We start from the raw sequence: 18,896 nt of genomic DNA on the forward strand, positions 1-18,896 counted from the left end.
TTAACGGATGTGTCAGGGAGTTTCTTTGGAGGAATAAGGTAGCTAGAGTCTCCATGGAGAAATTGACTTGAGATTATAGTCTGGGAGGAATGAGGCTCCCAAAGTTCAAAAAATACTATTGGGTGGCCCAATTGAGGTTTATTGCCTCATTCTTTGAGGGGGACGGTATACCACCGGTCACAAATTGGTCTAAACATGGTAGGGGAGAAGATAGCAGGAGAAGTTATATATAAATGGGATACTAAATCAATAATCCAAACAAATAGAGGCCTATACTAAAGCACACAATTCAAATCTGGCAAAAGATAAACCAGATTATTGGGTCAAAAGTAGGGTTGTCCCCTAAAATACCCCAAACCCAGAATAATTTAATTCCTATGACCATGGGTAACAAGATCCTGGACACCTGGTGCCAGAAAGGGATCCGGTATATCAAGGACTGTTATGAAAAGGGGCAGCTCATGTCATTCAATCAATTAAAAAACAAATTTGATTTATCAAATAAGACCTTCTTCTGCCATCTTCAATTAAGATCTTTTCTGAGGAACAAATTAGGCCCATTTATGGACCTGCCACTGTGTAGTGACATGGAGGCTCTTATTCGAAAGGGAATCACACATAAATTCATCTCTCCTGTTCCAAAATGAGGGCCTGAAACTGAGTCTCCATAAATTGAGGCAAAGATGGGAATCAGATTTGGGAACAACAATACGTGAACAATGTTAGTCTGACCTATGTTGGGATAGCATGACAGCAGTCATTAATGCCAGATATAGGCAGGTGCAATACAATTTCTTGCACCAGCTGTATCTTATGCCGCAAAAAATCACACAAGGTAAAACCAGAAATCTCAGAATTGTGCTTTAGATGTGGCATAGAGACAGAAACCTTTGTGCACTCAATCTAGCTATGTGCCAAGGTGAGACCCTTTTGGGTAGAGTTAGGGGACAATTTGGGAAAAAAAATTACAGGGATGGAATATCCACAGAATCCAGCACTGTTCCTGTTGGAAGATATTGTGGACGTGGGTCCGAGGCTGTCCAAACACCAAATTCAATTTGTAAAAGTTGCCTTGGTGGTGGCCAGGAAATGCATAACAGTTACCTGGAAATCTGACTCCCAACTAAGCACAAAACGATGGAACGTGGAGGTGCGGAGCTGTATTGTCTATCTTTAAGAGGGAGATAGACACATTCATTAAGGTGTGGCAGCCAAACTTGCGATATATTGAAATGCAAGTGTGAGCAATCTTGCAAGGCCTCTCTCAAAATGAAACAGTGGACAATAGGCTCGCACAAGTCCTGAAATGTAGAGAAGGAGATAAATGTGGAGGCCTGGCCGGCATCCCCCCCTTTTTTTTATATAAATGTTTTTGTATTGTTATTATTAGTAATTAATATATATTTGTCTTTGATAATGTTGGGGTAGGAGGGAGGCTGAAGGGGGTAGGAAGGGAGAGAGTAGAAAAAAAGTAGACTTGATGCAAAATGAACTGTAAAAGAGAATTGATTCCCCTATAATGTTTGTAAAATAAGATTCTGTAAAATTATAAATAAAATTTCAAAACAAAAGGTTTTGCAGGTGCTGCTGCTCCTTGTCCTCTAGGTTTAGAGGTCACAGGTTGGGTGATAACATTATGAGGACCAACTGCAGTGCATCTGTGTATGACCAACACTGTGACCACAGACCACCACTGATAGAGGGGGTGAATGTTCGCGGTGTCTGCTAATTAATTAGGGATAGATTTCCAAACTGCCTTACTCTGACAAGGATACACAAAGGCTCATCTTCTCCTTTAATTCAGCAATTCCTACGCTGGCTAAATGGGGAATGATCGGCAGCAGGAATTCTGATTGATTTGAATCTTCTGTTTATTCTGGGCACCGAGTTCAGCTGTTGTGCTATGTCATTGAAAGAGGGGAGGGCTTTTTTCTGTTACATTGCTCAGGAAATAGGCTGTTGGCCACCTTATTGAGACATGCATCTCAACTACTGCTCAAGGACATTCAATACTAAGTATTTGCAATTATTCCTTGATGTAATATTATATTTGTCAGCTGTTGTGTCATACAGCTCAAGCACTGTGGAACCAGTGCCTTAGTGTCATCTGCTCTTGCCACAATCAGTTGGACAACAAATCTCCAAAAAAGTGGTGTTTGAATTCAGTCTTCGACGCATTGGGAGGAAAGCAGAGACAGGAACCACAAGAACAATGAAGTTTCATGGTTTGTAGACAAACAGATGGCATGATTTGGAAATGGTAGATGAAGAGCGAGTTCCAATCACAGTGTCTGTAGACTTTCCTGCTTAACTCCAAACAGCTGGAAGCTGTTTTGTTGCTCAGACCTGCTTCACAACTAATTTAGATCTGACTCATCTCCATTTGCCAACCTTTGCTCCATATCTCCATATGCTCTGGAAACTTGATGAATTAGCAGAGACCTCTGAGGCATCTAAACTTCTGAAAGGAATGAAAGGCTGAATATTGAAATACTGCTTCTTATGTCTGGATAATCACAAACCAGAGGACAGAGACTGAGGGAAGAAAGTCGGCATGGAGAATCTTGTTCTGGAGAATTTCCATGAGTTTTGATGAAAACCCAAAGCATTAACTCATCAAAAATGCTGTATGGCCTACCAACCACCAACCCCACCCCACCCACATTGACTCCCAGCAGCCAAGAAGAGAATCTGACCTTACTCCAGAAGACAGCTTCTTTTAACCAGTGACATCCTCTCATCATTTAATCTTCAAATCTCAAAGAAAGTCAATGAAGAGTCAGCACTGACCTGCACATTCCTGTATACAGGAGATTCCCAGAACAGAAGCCTCTTCAGGTCTTCGGGCTAGACTTCCAACTATCACAACTATCCAGCAAATTACCTCCAATATCACCTCAGTATTTTGTGCTGAGTCACCTTGTCAAATACCTACTCTGCTCTTAACTTAAGCTTTCATGTGACCTTCAATCTCAGTAGTCTTTCGGAGTCGATGTCATGACTGCCTGTCTAACAACACCCTGGAAAGAAAGAAACCTCCTTGAAGAGGAGAAAGAAACCTCCTTGAAGACCAAAGGCTATCCATGTGTTTTCATTCAAGTCTAACGCTATCCTCCACCCACCTCAGCCAACGAGTCAGATGGACTTTAGCTTGCAATTATATTTACAGCTTATGAACAAAGTGCAAACACATGGGACGATGTTATAGTTATACATCTTCCTTGAATATCCATGCCTATTTTTAGTGCAATCAGATGATCTGTTACCCTGCTTTGTCCTTTGAAGAGAAACAAGAGTAAAGACAGTTGAAAAATGCCGCAGGAACAGTCGGGTTATTTGGTCCCTCCCTTGAGGTGTTCCAGCATTATGAAATCAATGTGTTCACGCTTCTACCTCCAGAGCTTCTGGTTGTCCATAATGTGATACACAATGTGTATTTTAACCCCATTAATGTACTAATTATATTGTACAAATTATAATGCACCAGTACAACTGTTTGCTGTTAATAGGATGGGTGAGGTTGCCTGATCCATCAAGTGTGCACGTGATAACAGGTAGCAGTTTGAACCATAATTTACTTTTGACAAAAAGATGTCGATGACACTTTAACTTTGGTACAACAAGTAATGAAGATGCACTTTTGATGAACAATTGAAAAATACACCTGACTAGCATCAAACAGTGAGAGCGTGGACGTTCCTGCTCACTATGAACAAAATGGAGGCAGGTGCCCGAGTTCAGGATCCTGCCTACGTTTTGCTCATACCTTGATGAGGGGCTCAAGCCTGAAACAATTATGTTTCTTGATCTTTCCTCTATCAACTGCACTGCTTGACCCGCTGAATTTCTCCAGAATTGTGTTTTTACTCATTAGCCTATTATAATAATGTATGTGATCATAATAATACCTTTATCTGACTCTCACAATATTTGGAGGTGTGGATCTAGAATCCTCAGCCAGATGTGGAAGTAAGTTTATGGATGTCATGAACATTCATGGAGAGTGTGAAATGAAAAGACAGAACCTCATCATGATTGAGCCATCGATGTGCTGCAACCCAAGTGAAGATGTGGGGAGTGAGTCCAAGCTGAAAAGCTCCTTCTCAACTAGCAAGGACATAAAAGACTGACCGATCACTTTCTGCGCCTTATTTATTTCTAACTCTGTGATGTCCTGCAAACCCAATCAGAGATCCCAGACTGATTTTTACTACTTTTAACTCCCATCATAGCTTCACAACTTTAAACCTTCACCCACTTTATCTCAAAGTAAGCAATTTTCCAGGAGAGTGGAGTCGCTGCCTGACAGCTTCAATGACTTTGGTTCAGTCTGAGCTCGGGCCTGATGTGTGGTGTTTGAATATTCTCTGCATGGGTTTCTTCAGATTCCCCAAAATACTGGAAGGTGAATTGATTCTGGAGTGTAGATGAGTGGAAAATTTTGTGGGCAGTTGGTGGGAATGTAGGGAGAATCAAATGGGATTGAGTTTTTGATTGGTGGCATGGAATTGGTTCTACTTCCACTGCCCTTTAATATAATCATCTGTATGCCTTGATCCTGAACTGCACTGCTCCTACCCAAAGTAACAATTTCTCTCAACACCATCTCTTTCCAGCATCTTAACTCGCCTGATTATATCAACCTCCAACCACTTCACACTATCCATGAATCTTCGTGTCATCCACAAACTTGTGCCTCCCACTTCCACATTATTCACGTACATGACCATCAGGAAAAGTTCTCACCCTGAAGAAATTCACTTGGATATTGCCTGGAATGGAGCACTTTTACTACAAGGAGAGTTTGGATACAGTGCTTTGATCTGACTGGAAAGTAAGAGCTGCGGGTTGAGAAAACTATGAGGGGCATAGGTAGGGTGGATGGTCAGATTATTCACACCACCCGCTCCCACCCTGAGGTGGAGATCCTAAAACTAAAGAGCATAAGTTTAAGGTGAAATTTAAATTAGATCTGAGGGGCAAATTTTTCAGCAATTGGTGGCTGTAGTAGAGGCAGATACAAATGCAATGGATGAAAGGCATTTGGACAGATTTTTGGATTGGCAAATAAGAGATGCACATGGGGTCTAATACTGGAAAATGAGATTAGTGTAGATGGGAATCATGATCAGCCCAGACTAATTGACATTGTTAACCAACAACACAATCACCACATTATATATATTAATATCCACAAAACATTTGCTGAACATTCATCATACACGAAAGAAATGTTTTACAAAACAAAAGACAGATGTCAAAGGAACACTACTTTGAACCTTTAATGTCAGGGTTTTTTCTGCCTACTAATGAGCTTGGAGCAGGCAGAGAGAGGACAGGGTTGGAGGGAAGAAGAGAGACTAAAATCTGCAAAGTGGCATGTGTCAGCCACCTGCAAGATAGGGGCTCCAAGAGTGCTGTTCAAGGCTTTAATATCCACAGAGAGAAAGACATCATCTTGAAACATTTCAAGTCAACACTGTATTTAAAGCTCTGTGAAAAACAGAACTTGCATTGTAAAACAATGCAATGTCCTGATATATACTACCTGCCACACCGATACAACTTCCAGGCATGCTAATTTGATGGAAAGTCGCTGAGTGAATTAGCACCTTGTCCAGTCTAGCAGCATCTTTTTTCCCCATTCACTGAAGTCCAAGGTACAGAAGTAGTAGTTGGTTAAACTTTAACTCACTGTAACAAACCAATCATCTCCACAATCCCCAGATGGCCATCAAGAAGTAAAAGGTTGGAAAACCATCAACATGCATCCAAGCTTGTTACTGTCAGGCCTTATTCAAATGTGACCCCCCGAACATGTTAACGGGAGATCCCACCTTTCTGTCCAGTCCAGAGCTCCTGAAACTCCACTTTGCAGCCAAGGTCTCTCAGAGCAGCCTTTGCCAGATCGTCACAGTCCTGGTGCGTGTCCTTAGCCTGTCGTATCAGCACCTCTCCTCCCATCTCAAGGATTAACTGCGAAAAGTCAGGGTTCCGTGCCACCAGGTTACGGAGAAGGCCGCAGGCCTGCTTCTGCAAATAGAAGAGGTCAGGACCGTTCAGAGGTTCAGCAGTGGGCTCCTTCTCAAATTCAACCTCTCCTTGAGTCTATCCATTCAATAGTTCCCTCCTCTCCATCACCCAACACTGATATCCCACTGCCATTTTGTCCCTATAGTCCTTCCCTTAATCTCCCTCCTAATTACTTCTCTTCCCTCTTTGTTTACCTCCCCTCTACATCCAACCAGCTTACCTGCACATTCACCTCAGCCGGGTGAGACTTCATTGCCTGCAGTGCCATCAGTGCCCCACCACCTTCCATAATCACCCGACAGTTTTCTGGCTTACGCAGGGCAAACATCCCCAGGGCAGCACAGGCCTGCTCACAGATCTGGACCGGCAGAGAAAAGGGTAAGTGGCAAGTCTTCGACCTCTCCCTGCCACCCATTTGGGGCAGCAGTTCCCAAGTTCAAGTTTATTGTCACAGGTACAGAAGATGTAGTAATTGAAGTAGCATTGTGAGCAGACATTTTGTTAGATATCTTGTACACAGTGCAACAAGAAAGACACAGTACAGTTACAGAGAGAGATCAGTTGGTACAGAGTAAAGGAAACAAATTACTATTTTGAGGTTGATTCAGGTGTCTGATAACTGTTCTTGAATCTGGTAGTCCATAATCTCATGCTCAAGAGACTTCTTCCTGACGGGAGGGGGGAATGAAGAAAGTGTGGCGGGGTGAGAGGAGGCTTAATACATTTGCTGCACTTCCAATGCAGTGGGAGCTATACATGGAGTCGATGGAGAGGTGGGTGGGGGGGGGGGGGGGGTGGGTGGGAGGGAGGTGTGATGTTCTGAGCCACATTCACAACCCTCTGTGGTTTCTTGCGGGTCTTGGGTGTTGCAGTTCCTGTTCCACACAGTGATGCACCCTGGAGAACTTGGGGGATGCATTTGACATGCCAGATTTCCTTTGGCCTCTGAGGAAATGTCGGCTTTAATTGTCAGGCATATTCAAAAATATAATTTTTGAAGTCACAATACCTTCAGAATGGATTACAACTAAAGTCATCCCATATTTTTAGATGATGTAGGGGAATCAGCTCATTCCAAAGCAAGCAATTCCATTTTCCCAGTAATTATTCCTTAATTTTCCTATCACGTACCGTGTTTTTAGATGTAACCTATTTTTGTGATTTCCTGTCATATTTAAAGTTGAGTCAACTTTATTTATCGTTCATACCATATTCACATAGTAGGACAAGATAGAGTTTCTCCAGGATCACGGAGGATATTTACAAAGATACAAGTTAGGAAAGTAGTTAACACATTAAAATATTATGGTATTAAGACTTTCACATTGATAATCCACGGCGCACTATGCACATTTGTACTGGGAGTTCAGGAGCCTGATGGCTTAGGGGAAAAAGCTGCTTCCCACTCTTGACATAAGAGCCCGAGTGCTTCAGTACCTCCTGCCAGATGACAGAACAGTTTATATGCGGGATGTGTGGAGTCTTTCACAATGTTTATTGTTTTCCGCTGGCATCGAGTGTAATAGATGTCAACTATGCTAGGAAGAAGTTCCCCAATGGTCTTTTCCATTGACTTCACTGTCCTCTGCAGGGTCTTGCGGTCTGAGGTGGTACAATTGCATAGGATGCTCTCAATACATCCTCTGTAGAATGTAGTGAGGATGGAGGGTGGGAGATGAACTTTCCTCAGCCTTGGCAGGAAGTAGAGGCGCTACTGGGCTTTCTTGGCTATGGAGCTGGTGTTAAGGGACCATGTGAGGTTTTCCACCAGGTGAACATCAAGGAACTTGATACACATTACAGCTGTCAATGGTCAGTGGAGTGTTATCTCCCCGGGCCCTCCTGAAATCGACAACCATCTCTTTTGTTTTTTTTTTTAAACCTTTAAATACAGGTTGTTTGCTCTGCACCAGTTCGTTCGTGTCTGCACTTTGTCTCTGTATGCTGCTTTACTGATAAGGCCCACCACTGTTGCATCGCCAGTGAACTTGATGGTGTGGTTCGAGCTGCACAATCGTGGATCTGCAGAGTGAACAGCTGTGGACTAAGCACGCAGCCCCGGAGGTGCTGTTTCCAATCCGGACTATTTCTAGCAAACTATGAAGTGCAACATCTCATTGAAAATTCATTTTCTTCACTCGCACTTTGACTTATTCCCTGCTGATCTTGGTGCAGTCAGTGATGAACAAGGTGAAAGGTTTCACCAGGACATTGCAACCATGGAAAAGCAGTATCAGGGCAATTGGAATCCACCAGTGCTAATTGACTATTGTTGGACTAACATTTCTCCAACTTCCTATGTGTAGAGCTCGTCGAAAGAATCAAAGACTTGTTGATCCAAACCAAGGCTTTTATTAGCAAAAGACAGGAGCTCTTCACAGGTGGCCGACCAGTCCGGAATGATCCGACCTGGCTAGGGACACAACCCTTTAAGGCCCAGACAGTAGGCGTGGCTAAGCTCTCAGCCAATCGCTGTAAGCACAGTCTAGATACTGTAACTATATACACTATATACATTGGTGATAGATCTGTACTATCACACTATGTGATACAGCAGATCTGACATTATTTCTGTTTTCACTTTGAAGTTGTCCACCATAATCCTTAATTTTTTTTTCCAGGAAGCAAACCCTTTGGAAAAAAAAATGTTGTCCAGAGTTATTAACTGATGTTTTAATTCATCAAAGGAAAGATGGATTAATTTGAGAATCATTCTGGAATTACCAAGGAAGTCGGTAGTAGTGGAGATTACAAGAACTATGAAATACTACTCCAGCATTAACACGTAATCTTGGGAAAGTTCCTATGGGAGCTTATTATTATTATTATGGAAAAAGAATTCATAAAACTGGATAAGACACAACATCAAATCCCTAATTGTTAGTCCATTTGTAGGGCAGTCAAGAAAGAAACATCAAGTTTCTGGATAGAATAGTGAAGTCTTCCCCTTGTAGCAAACAGCTGTCGAACCTGGGAATAATCACTGAGTGCAAGTGGATTTTGTGGAGCCTGAATGTCTCGGCTCCAGCAGGCAGGATGAAGCATTGTTCCCAGAGGAAGAGAATGCTGGGCAATAGCAGAGCGATCAAAAGCACAATGATGGCTGCGGCTTAATGCAATATTGTCTCAAACAGAAAGTGGGAGACCGATGTGAGAATTAACCGAGAGGTGAAAGGGGCGGCTGGGTCCTGAGAAAGTAAGGAAGGAAAGTTGCTAAAACATTGCCTTTGTTAGCAAACGTATTACACAGGCACATCATCTGAGTTGGTCTCTGCTTTAGCGCAAGTTTACATGGAGGGGTAAAAACGAAGAGAGCCGTCAGATGCGGAGTACAAACGAACACAAGTGGCGAAACATTTTTAGGTCAGTTGAACTGATTCAATGTGGCAGCCTCATTATGCGATCAAACAAGCCAAATTCAAAATTGCCAACATGTAGACTGATCTCTCAGTGTTAATTCATTCAATGCTGCACCTGTTTCAGCAGCTCCTGTATGAAAATCAAGACATAGTCCATGAAGAAACTTTATACAGATAAGTCAGGGATGAGTTTTCGGAGTCTGGAGTGGAACTATAAAGTCCTATGAATTTTCACCTTCAAAAACGCATTTTAATTTTTTTAAAAGTTGAACGCTTCATTATCATTCTGATAATTACACTAAAGAATGAGGAGGGAATTGATGCACGACTCCTTACTGCCACCCAGTGTTTACAGAAGGCAAGCTTGTGAAACAAAATAACTAAAGAGAAACACCGTCATGAAAGAGCAGTAAAATTAAGAGTTAATAATTCTTTGTTTTAACACCTTTGAAAGACAATAAAAGTGAATCCACGTCACCTCAGCAACATGGGCCAGGACTACGACCTTGAGTCAGATCATGCAACAGTTCATCACCGAAAACTTGCACTGAGAGATTTGAATGATTCTGAATGCCCGCAAGGATGTGAATCAATTCCCCCCCTTTCCTCCATAAAACCTCATAATAGTTGAGAAGAGCTCAGCTCCCTTCCCCCACTGCACCCCCCCCAACTTTCATCTTGAATGCTCTGTACCTGTGGGCTTCCCATGTGACGGTTCATTGCTAACACAACCAGGTCTGTTCCACCAGCACTGATGATCGCATCTTTTACCTCATCATTACCTGCAATAGCTCGAAATGCACCCAGCACTTGCTTCACCAGTTCCTGCAATTTGAGGAAACAGGGTGAAGGATAAGTCATAAATATTCCTGCAACAAAGATACACACGAACCAATGAGCAGTGGTGCAAGTTACATAATGACAGGGACATTGCACAATTACAATGTGGGAGCAGTTGAGTTACCAACTTCACAGATGCCAGCATAGGCTGCACAAGCCCTGGTGCCGCCCTCCACAGGACCATGGGTTCAACATTCCCCTAGGTAATTCAGTGTCAGCTGTTGTCAGTGCACTCGTCCTGGAGGTCCTGAAAAGTGACTGACCTTTTATTTCACACGCACGGCCCACCACTTGGGTCTTTTTCCTCAAAGGGCTAACTTCTAATTCTTGATCTCCAAATCTTCCTTCTCCACTCCAGCAGACAGTGCCGAGCCACCTTTCCTTTCCTCTTACTCCTAACATCTAAGGATCTTTCCAGCTGCCAGATCTCCACATTCACACTCTACAAAAAGCCTTTTTTACTGCTTCCCCTGACTTTCACAAGGTCTTCATTAAATCCCTTACTTTCAACCAAACTTTCAATCCAATTGAATTCACTAAAGAGAAAACTATTGCAAGAAGGATTAATCAAATTACTCCATTACATGCCAGAAAGTCAATTCAATATTTCAATTCAATTGATTCCTTGTGGCAGCTTGAAACTACAACTTGAAGGCCAAGTCATTAGGTGTGTTTATGACAGATTGATTATGGGAGAAAGCAGGGGAGTGGGAGAATGGATCAGATCATGAGGGAATAGCAGAGTGGACTTTATGGGCTAAGCAGACTCGATGGGCTGATTGGCCTACATCTGCTCCTATATCTTAAGGTCATGATTCAAATGATAAAGCAGAATAGATATGAAAAATGACCTGAGCTAGAAAGTTGGCACAGGGCAAGAAATTAGTGAATAAAAATTTCATAGAAAATAGGTCATTCAGCTCTTCAATCTTGTTCCACTATTCAATACGATGATGCAAATCACATGACCCCAGACCCCTATTCCTGTTTTCTCTCCACATATCTTGATCCCTTTCATTGAAAAGGTTACATTCTTATGAATACATTCTCTGACGAATACATTTTTTTTTTTTTTTTTTTTTTTTCTTTCTCTGATGAATACATCTGATGAACTAGCCTCAATTACTTTCTGTGGCAGAGTTCTGTGAAAGAGTTTCTCCTCATCTCACTCCTAACCCCTTTATCCTTAGACTGTGACCCCTTGATCTAGACTGCACACTGGGAACATCCTTCCTGCATCTAACCTGTCAGAATTTTACAACTTATTAAGATCCCCTCCCCTTTTTACAAATTCCAATGAGAAAACCCCATACTCTTGTCTTTCTTCATATATCAATCCTGTCATTCCAGGAGTCAGTCTGGTGAATCTTTAATGTACTCCTTCAACAGCAAGAATGTCCTTTTTCAGATTAGGAGACCAAAACTGTACACAATACTCAAGGTGTGGCTTCAGCAAGGCTCTATGCATCTGCAGTAAGAGGGCCCTGCTTCTATATTTAAAACTTTAAAAATAGGAGGATATGGCCATCTCGCCTGCTCCACCTTTCATGAGATCATGGCTGATTTGGCCATCTCTACTTACCAACCTTTTCCCTGTAACCTAATTCTCTTATATCCAAAAATCTATCTACCTATGCCTTAAATATATGCAACGAGGCAGCCTCTACTGCTTCCTTGGGCAAAGAATTCCACAAATTCACCACTCTCTGGGAAAAGCAGTTCCTCCTACCTCAGTTCTAAATCTACTCCCCCAAATCTTGAGGTTATGTCTCCTAGTTTTTCTTATCTACCAGTGGAAACAACTTTTCTCCCTCTGTCTTGTCTATCCCTTTCATAATTTAATTCTCATTCTTTTGATTTCCAGTGAGTATTGTCCCAGGCCACTCCATCTCCCCACATAGGCTAAACTCTCATCTCCAGACTCAACCCAGTCAACCTCCTCTGCACCACTTCATAAGTAAGTACATCTCTTCTTAAGTAAGGAAACCAGAACTGCATGCGTTACTCAACATGCGGCCTCACCAGTACCATGTACAGTTGCTGCAGAACTTCCTGTTCTTAAATTCAATCCCTCTAGCAATGAAGGCCAACATTCCAATGACCTTCTTGATTAACTATTGTACCTACAAACCAAACTTTTGTGATTCTTGCACAAGAATTCACAAGTCTCGCTGCACAACAGTATGCTGCAATTTTTCATCATTTAAATACTCTAATCTACTAATATTCCAAAGTGAATAACATCACATTCACCTGCAGACACATTTCTCCTCACTTAACCCATGTATATCTCTCTGTGGTTGCTCTCCATCCTCAGCCTTGTCTTTCCATTCAATTTAATAACATCAGAAAACTTAGATATGATACACTCCAAATTGTTAATGTATATTGTGAACATAAAATTTCTTGCAATGAAGACAAACATGTCATTTGCCTTCTTCACTGCCTGCTATACCTGCATATCAATCTTCATTGACTGATGCAATGTGATCCACGTATCTCATTGCACCTCCCCTCTTCTGAATTTCTCACCATTCAGATAATAATCTGTTTTCTTGCTATTGCCACCAAAGTGAAGAATCTCACATTTATTTACATCAGACTGCATTTGGCCATTCTCCTAATCTGTGCAAGCAACCCTGCAGACTCTTGGAATCTTCCTCACAGCGCACACTCCCTTCCAGCTTCATGCCATCTGCAAATTTAGATATTATGTTAAATTCCTTCATTTCAATCATGAATATATATTGTAAATATCTGGAGTCCTAACACTAAGCCTTGTGCCTATCTAGCAACTGCCTCTCAATCTGAAAAGGACCTATTTATCATTACTCTCTGCTAACCAGTTCTCTATCCACATCAATCCATTACTTCTTCAACCATGTTCTCTAATCTAATTTACAGATCCTGCAAGGTAACAGGCCCTTCCGACCCACGAGTCCACAACACCCAATTACACCCATGTGACCAATTAACCTTTTTACCCTGTACATCTTTAGAATGTGGGAGGAAACAGGAGCACCCGAAGGAAACCTTCCTTGCAGACAGCACTGTATTTGAACCCAGATCGCTAAAGAAGCGTTGCGCTAACCTCCCGAAATGATGCACACCAATTTTCTGGGCAGCTGAGATGGATGTGGGAGAAATGAGTTTCGGTCCAAGGGGCACTGGCAACTGTTCTGGGAAAGGAGAACAGTAATCATGCACTTTAGTGTACAGACATGCATGCGCACTGCCAATGGTTTCCACATATAATGCTGTCAGCTGTATAATGCAAAAAAGGATTGCAGGTGAGAGATGCTAGAACATATTAGAGTAGGGTGGATTTTCTACCTCAATGCCAGCTTCCTGTACTATCCCCAGATCACTTGGGTCCCGTAACATCTACAAATCCATTGATATGAATGAACTGAATGAGAGCCTCAAAAGCCCTCCCCAGTAGAAGTATACAATCCATTCACCATCCTGTGTATGAAGATATTTCTTCTCCTTTCAACCCTTATTCTGAGACTGTGACCTAGAGTTTCCTCTTCAGCCAGGAAAAATATCATCCTTGAATTCAGCCTCTTAAACATTATTAGAATTTTGTACGTTTCAGTGAAAATTCCTGTCATTCTCGAGAACAAACTCCTTCTCTGGAACCATTCTAATGAATCTGCTGCATTCTCTTGATGTCAATACATGTCCCTTTCCAGTTGATCCCTGTAGTAGAAAATTCTACATTCACACTATTCTCAAAGTTAAAAATGCTCCCAAATTCAGAAGTAAATTTACCAGTGGACTGCTGAAAGATTAAGGCTCCTGCCTTGGACAACATCATCTCTTTATATACCCTATAAAACCCCTGTTTATTTCTGAGACCTCCTATCAGGTCACCTCTTATTTTGCTTTCCTACAGAACGTAGACCTGGAATAGAAGGAGCAGTTCCGCACCCGATGCTCAATGCAGTCAGCCAGCAGAGCTATCATGAAATTCAGACCTCCCAGATCCACAATGTCCTGGCAGAACTCGTTCCTGACAGCAAGACGTGATAATGTGGCGCACAGTTCACTGAGGACGGCGGGGTTTTCTGTGAAAGCTGAATGGAGAAAAATAATTGCAAAGTTTACACTGTTTATTCAATATATATTAATAGCTTCTAGGTGGCAAGATTAAGTTTCAAAGGTTACGTAGGGCAAACACAGTAACAGCCTCCAAAATAAGACCGAGATAGACTAGTAGAATGGGCAAAGAGACAATAACATTTAATGCAGAGATGGATTAAGTGAGACATTTTACAAGATAGAATGAAGAAAGACAACAGTGAAAAAAGAGGTGCAGGAAGAGAACACCCTACATTTATGAATCACAGGCTATAGGCTACTGGAGACTGGCTTATGGTATCAGAACCTGGATTTGAGAGGGTGCGGAGGGCAAGAAGGGCTCCTACAGAGCCTTGGGTTCAAGAACGGGGGTTAGGAGGTTGCCAACAGATAGAATAGATTAGGGGTCTATGCAACTGTAGAGCCTGCGGGAGCACTCGAGGCAAATCCATGGACACTCAGTGACTCTGAAGGGACTCTCTTTTGCTTCTCTTTCTCCTACTGTAAGGGACATCAGGCGATACTAATGGCGACTCTTTGACTGACCCATGGAAGGAAATTTTGTGTAATATTGCATTTTCTGTTTTATTTTATGACAATGAATAATCTTGAAAAGAATCCTGAATGTGTTAAAGACATGTTGAAAGAATAATTGGTAAAGAAGATGAAATACCAAGCTTAATAAATAGATGCACAAAATTGAAACACAGAGAGATTGTGTTCAAACTTTATAAAGTTCAAGTGAAGCATCCATATTTGACTGCTAGAATTTGGAAAGGATTTGAAAGCGCAGCAGAATGCAGGAAAGGTTTAATAAAAGTGAGGGATCTTGGCTATGAGGTTCAATTTCAGAAGCTGAATTGTTCTATTTGGATCAAAGTTTGACAGCAGCATTGATACAAGTGCACAATAGGATCAGGGAAATAGATTAAAGTGATGGAGTGAATGACAGTGGGCTGATGGGTACAAAAACCTTTCTTCCCCCAAATAGTAGTGAGATGATCTGGAACTCGCGGTCTGCAAAATTAGTGGAAACAGTCGGGGTTTAGACAAGGAACTAGATAGGCAAATGACAACATTAACTTGCAGGAGTACTGAGTACTAGCAGAGGAGTGGGTGTGACTATATTGTCAGCATGGTGCTGGTGTGAACAAAGGAGCAAAAGGATTCGTGGGCTATAATGATTTGATTGTTCTTAAGCACCCCATTAGCATTCCCAGAGTAGATGTACTGAAGGCTACTACCCTGTCGTCTTGACATACTTAATTCTAATTATATCAAGTTCATATCAATTCTAAAATTATGCTGACGGGAACTCCTGTAATGTTCTCATTTAGTTCAAGCAAGAGGGATTGATCTTATTCTGGTCAGCAGTTTACTTGCTAGAAATGAAACCCTTATGCTTTGTACATTAATATAAATTCCTCTCAGTGGACTCATTAAATCCCTCTGCTTCTGTCCAGTTACAGCACAGGTTAGATAATAGGACAGTGTAGAGAGATTTACTGTGTCTAAACCCATCTTTTGTCTTTTTCTTTTTTCAGCAGTGAGAATAACAGTGCAGAGGGAGTTCTACACTGTAGCTGATCCATCCTGTCCTTACCCTTATAATAACCATATAACTACTCACAGCACAGAACAGGCCAGTTCGGCCCTACTAGTCCATGCCGTAACAAATCCCCACCCTCCTAGTCCCACTGACTATACCCCTCTAGTCCCCCTCCTATCCATGTAACGATCCAGTCTTTCCTTAAATGTAACCAATGATCCCGCCTCAACCACGTCTGCATTCCACATCCCCACCACCCTTTGCGTAAAGAAATTTCCCCTCATGTTCCCCTTATAATTTTCCCCCTTCAATCTTAAAGCATGTCCTCTAGTTTGAATCTCCCCCACTCTTAATTGAAAAAGCCTATCCACATTTACTCTCTCTGTCCCTTTTAAAATCTTAAACACCTCTATCAAGTCCCCCCTCAATCTTCTACGCTCCAGAGAAAAAAGCCCCAGTCTGCACAACCTTTCCCTGTAACTCAAACCTTGAAATCCTGTCAACATTCTCGTGAACCTTCTCTGTACTCTCTCTATTTTGTTTATATCTTTCCTATAATTTGGTGACCAAAATTGTACACAGTACTCCAAATTGGGCCTCACCAATGCCTTGTACAATTTCATCATAAACTCCCTACTCTTGAATTCAATACTCCGATTTATGAAGGCCAACATTCCAAATGCCTTCTTCACCACACCATCTACCTGAGTATCAGCCTTGAGGGTACTATTTACCATCACTCCTAAATCCCTTTGTTGCTCTGCACATCTCAATAGCCTACCATTTAATGCATATGACCTATTTAGATTTGCCTTTCCAAAATGTAACACCTCACACTTATCTGTATTAAATTCCATCAGCCATTTCTCAGCCCACACCTCCAACCTTCCTAAATCACCTTAAAGTTGGAGGGTCTTAGCAGTTTCTTTTTATTCAATGTCTGTCTGTTTTCTTTCCTGAATTTTCAGAATATTAGCAGTCTTTATAAGTGACAATTCTATTTGATAAACTAGTGGGACAGTGTGGTGGGATCTTTATTCCATTTCTAACCTTTCTTGAAATGTCCTCTCCTTCAAAAGTTGAATTAACAAAGCAGTATTATTAATAGTGTAGGCTCCTGGCTCCTACCTTTTGCAGCTTCAATGATGATCCGGAGTCCATCGTTCTCCATCACGATCATCTTAGCGTGATCATGGGCGTGGCCAAAGGGGACTCGAATGTCATCATCGTAAGTCATGACCCGCAAGGCACAAGCCGCTTCTCTGACCACATCAGCACTGGTGCCGTGATTCACAACGGCTCCCGTCAGCAGTGGCAGCACCCCACACTGCACCAGATCTTGTCGGTTCTGCTCATGTTTCAGGCAGCTATAACGGATGGCACGGATGGTGGCTGCATTCAGGATGCTGTGATCCCGGTACTGCTTTAAGATCTCCAGGAGGAGCTGCTTGCCCCCCAAGTCAAGGAGGTCCGGTTGACCATCCAGCAGGGCAGCTAAGGCCTGCACTCCCTTCAGCAGGCCAGGCCCATCAGACATCAGAGCTCTGCAGGAGGACAGGACTGTGGCATAGGCTGACTTTTCTGCTGCCAGATGGCGGTGAGCAAAGTCGAGACTGCACTGCTCAGTGAAATTAGTCAGGTGATCCCCCATCTCATCCAGAGCCAAGAGATCCAGGGCTTTCTGAAGGGAATCCAGGGCCTAAAAAATACACAATCAATCACCTGGTATCTCAACAACAATGTACATTTATAAAGAATGACCATTAGGATAAACATCCCATAGAGCTTGCAGACCAAATTTGACACTCAGGAGTCAGAAAAATGGCAGCAATAGTATAAATGAATATCTTAAAGCAAATCTTAAAGGTTTAGGAATGGAATTCCAGAACAAAACCCAGTCGGCTGGCGGACTGCCTCCACTGCTTTAAGCATTTGTATGGGAAGCAGAGGGAGAATGGTGCTGTCAATGTGCAATGAAAACTAAGAAGATGAAATCAACTGATACCTTATGTTCAGTTTGAGCACCCAAAAACATCATCTCGATTATAGAATTTTTGAAATGCTGCCATCTGCTTTAATGCAAGAAATTATGTATTTTGTATTCACGCAAGTTCCCACAAACAGCAAAATGATGATGGCCAAATAATCTGGTGTGAAGGTCCAAGACATTTAGTGAAATGGTTCCAAGAGGAGAGACTTCAAGGACAGTATGCAGCAGTTGGGTTTGTTTACCATGGTGCACAAGGGCTGAGGTGCAACACAATGGAAGGGGAAGAAATCGTGACACGTTACGGCTAGTATATGGTTAATGACACAATTTTTAAAATATTGGATAAACGATTCATTAAAGAGCCAAGGAAAATATTTTATTCAGAGAGCAGTTATTATTTGAAATTCATTCCCTTTAGGGATGACAGAAAGAGAATCAATCTGTGGCTACAAAAATAAATTGAATAGGGACATGAGACAGAAAGTTCTGCAGGGCCATAAGGTGAAATGAATGGGAAATAGACTGATAGGATTGAGAATACTGGCCAAGTCATTGAGGGACTGTTTCTGTTCTTCATTTGGATATTGGCCATGGGAATGTTTTACATTCATGTCACTTGGTTTAATGTATCGTTTAAAACACAGCAACTCTGACAGTGCAGCACCCTGGTAGCAGCGCAGCATTCCAGTGGCAGCGCAGCATCGTGGAGACAGTAAAATGGGATTTGAACCTACAACCTCTAAAGGCAAGAGCACAAGCTGACAACCAATGAGCAACAGAGGGAAAAGGTTGGGGCACTGAAAAATCAAATGAAAATGGCATCACAGAAGAGAGGCAATGGAAGAGAGTGAAGAGGTAATCTCCATGATCCAGGGTTGATGAAGAGGGCAAAGAATGATTAAAGCGAAGAGGCGGTAGTGATGCAATTAGTTATTCAGACTACAGCAGGCTCAGTGTGATGAGAAACTCAACTAATGAGATACACTGTGATAAAACAACGCAGGAGAAACTCAGCAGGTCAAAGAGTGTACTTTATATAGCA

The 18,896-nt window shown here is 42.1% G+C and overlaps 1 protein-coding gene across 7 annotated transcripts in view; it reads right to left on the reverse strand.

The window, feature by feature from the left end:
• Positions 1-18,896, reverse strand: part of armc6 (armadillo repeat containing 6) — a 64,068-nt gene that overhangs the window by 40,693 nt on the left and 4,479 nt on the right. For 5 of the 7 annotated variants that reach the window (XM_069928577.1, XM_069928581.1, XM_069928579.1 and 2 more), the window contains exons 4-8: positions 16,993-17,563; positions 14,166-14,311; positions 10,086-10,217; positions 6,254-6,391; positions 3,228-6,033 (exon numbers count right to left, since the gene is read on the reverse strand). In XM_069928577.1, the coding sequence (XP_069784678.1) occupies positions 5,821-6,033; positions 6,254-6,391; positions 10,086-10,217; positions 14,166-14,311; positions 16,993-17,563 (1,200 nt within the window). In that variant the 3' untranslated portion in view covers positions 3,228-5,820. Of the gene's footprint in view, positions 1-3,226; positions 6,034-6,253; positions 6,392-10,085; positions 10,218-14,165; positions 14,312-16,992; positions 17,564-18,896 lie in introns of those variants that run through there. The other 2 variants (XM_069928583.1, XM_069928584.1) reach the window with 2 other exon arrangements.

Source organism: Narcine bancroftii, chromosome 3 (assembly GCF_036971445.1).
Source record: "Narcine bancroftii isolate sNarBan1 chromosome 3, sNarBan1.hap1, whole genome shotgun sequence".
In the NCBI taxonomy this organism is placed as follows: domain Eukaryota; kingdom Metazoa; phylum Chordata; class Chondrichthyes; order Torpediniformes; family Narcinidae; genus Narcine; species Narcine bancroftii.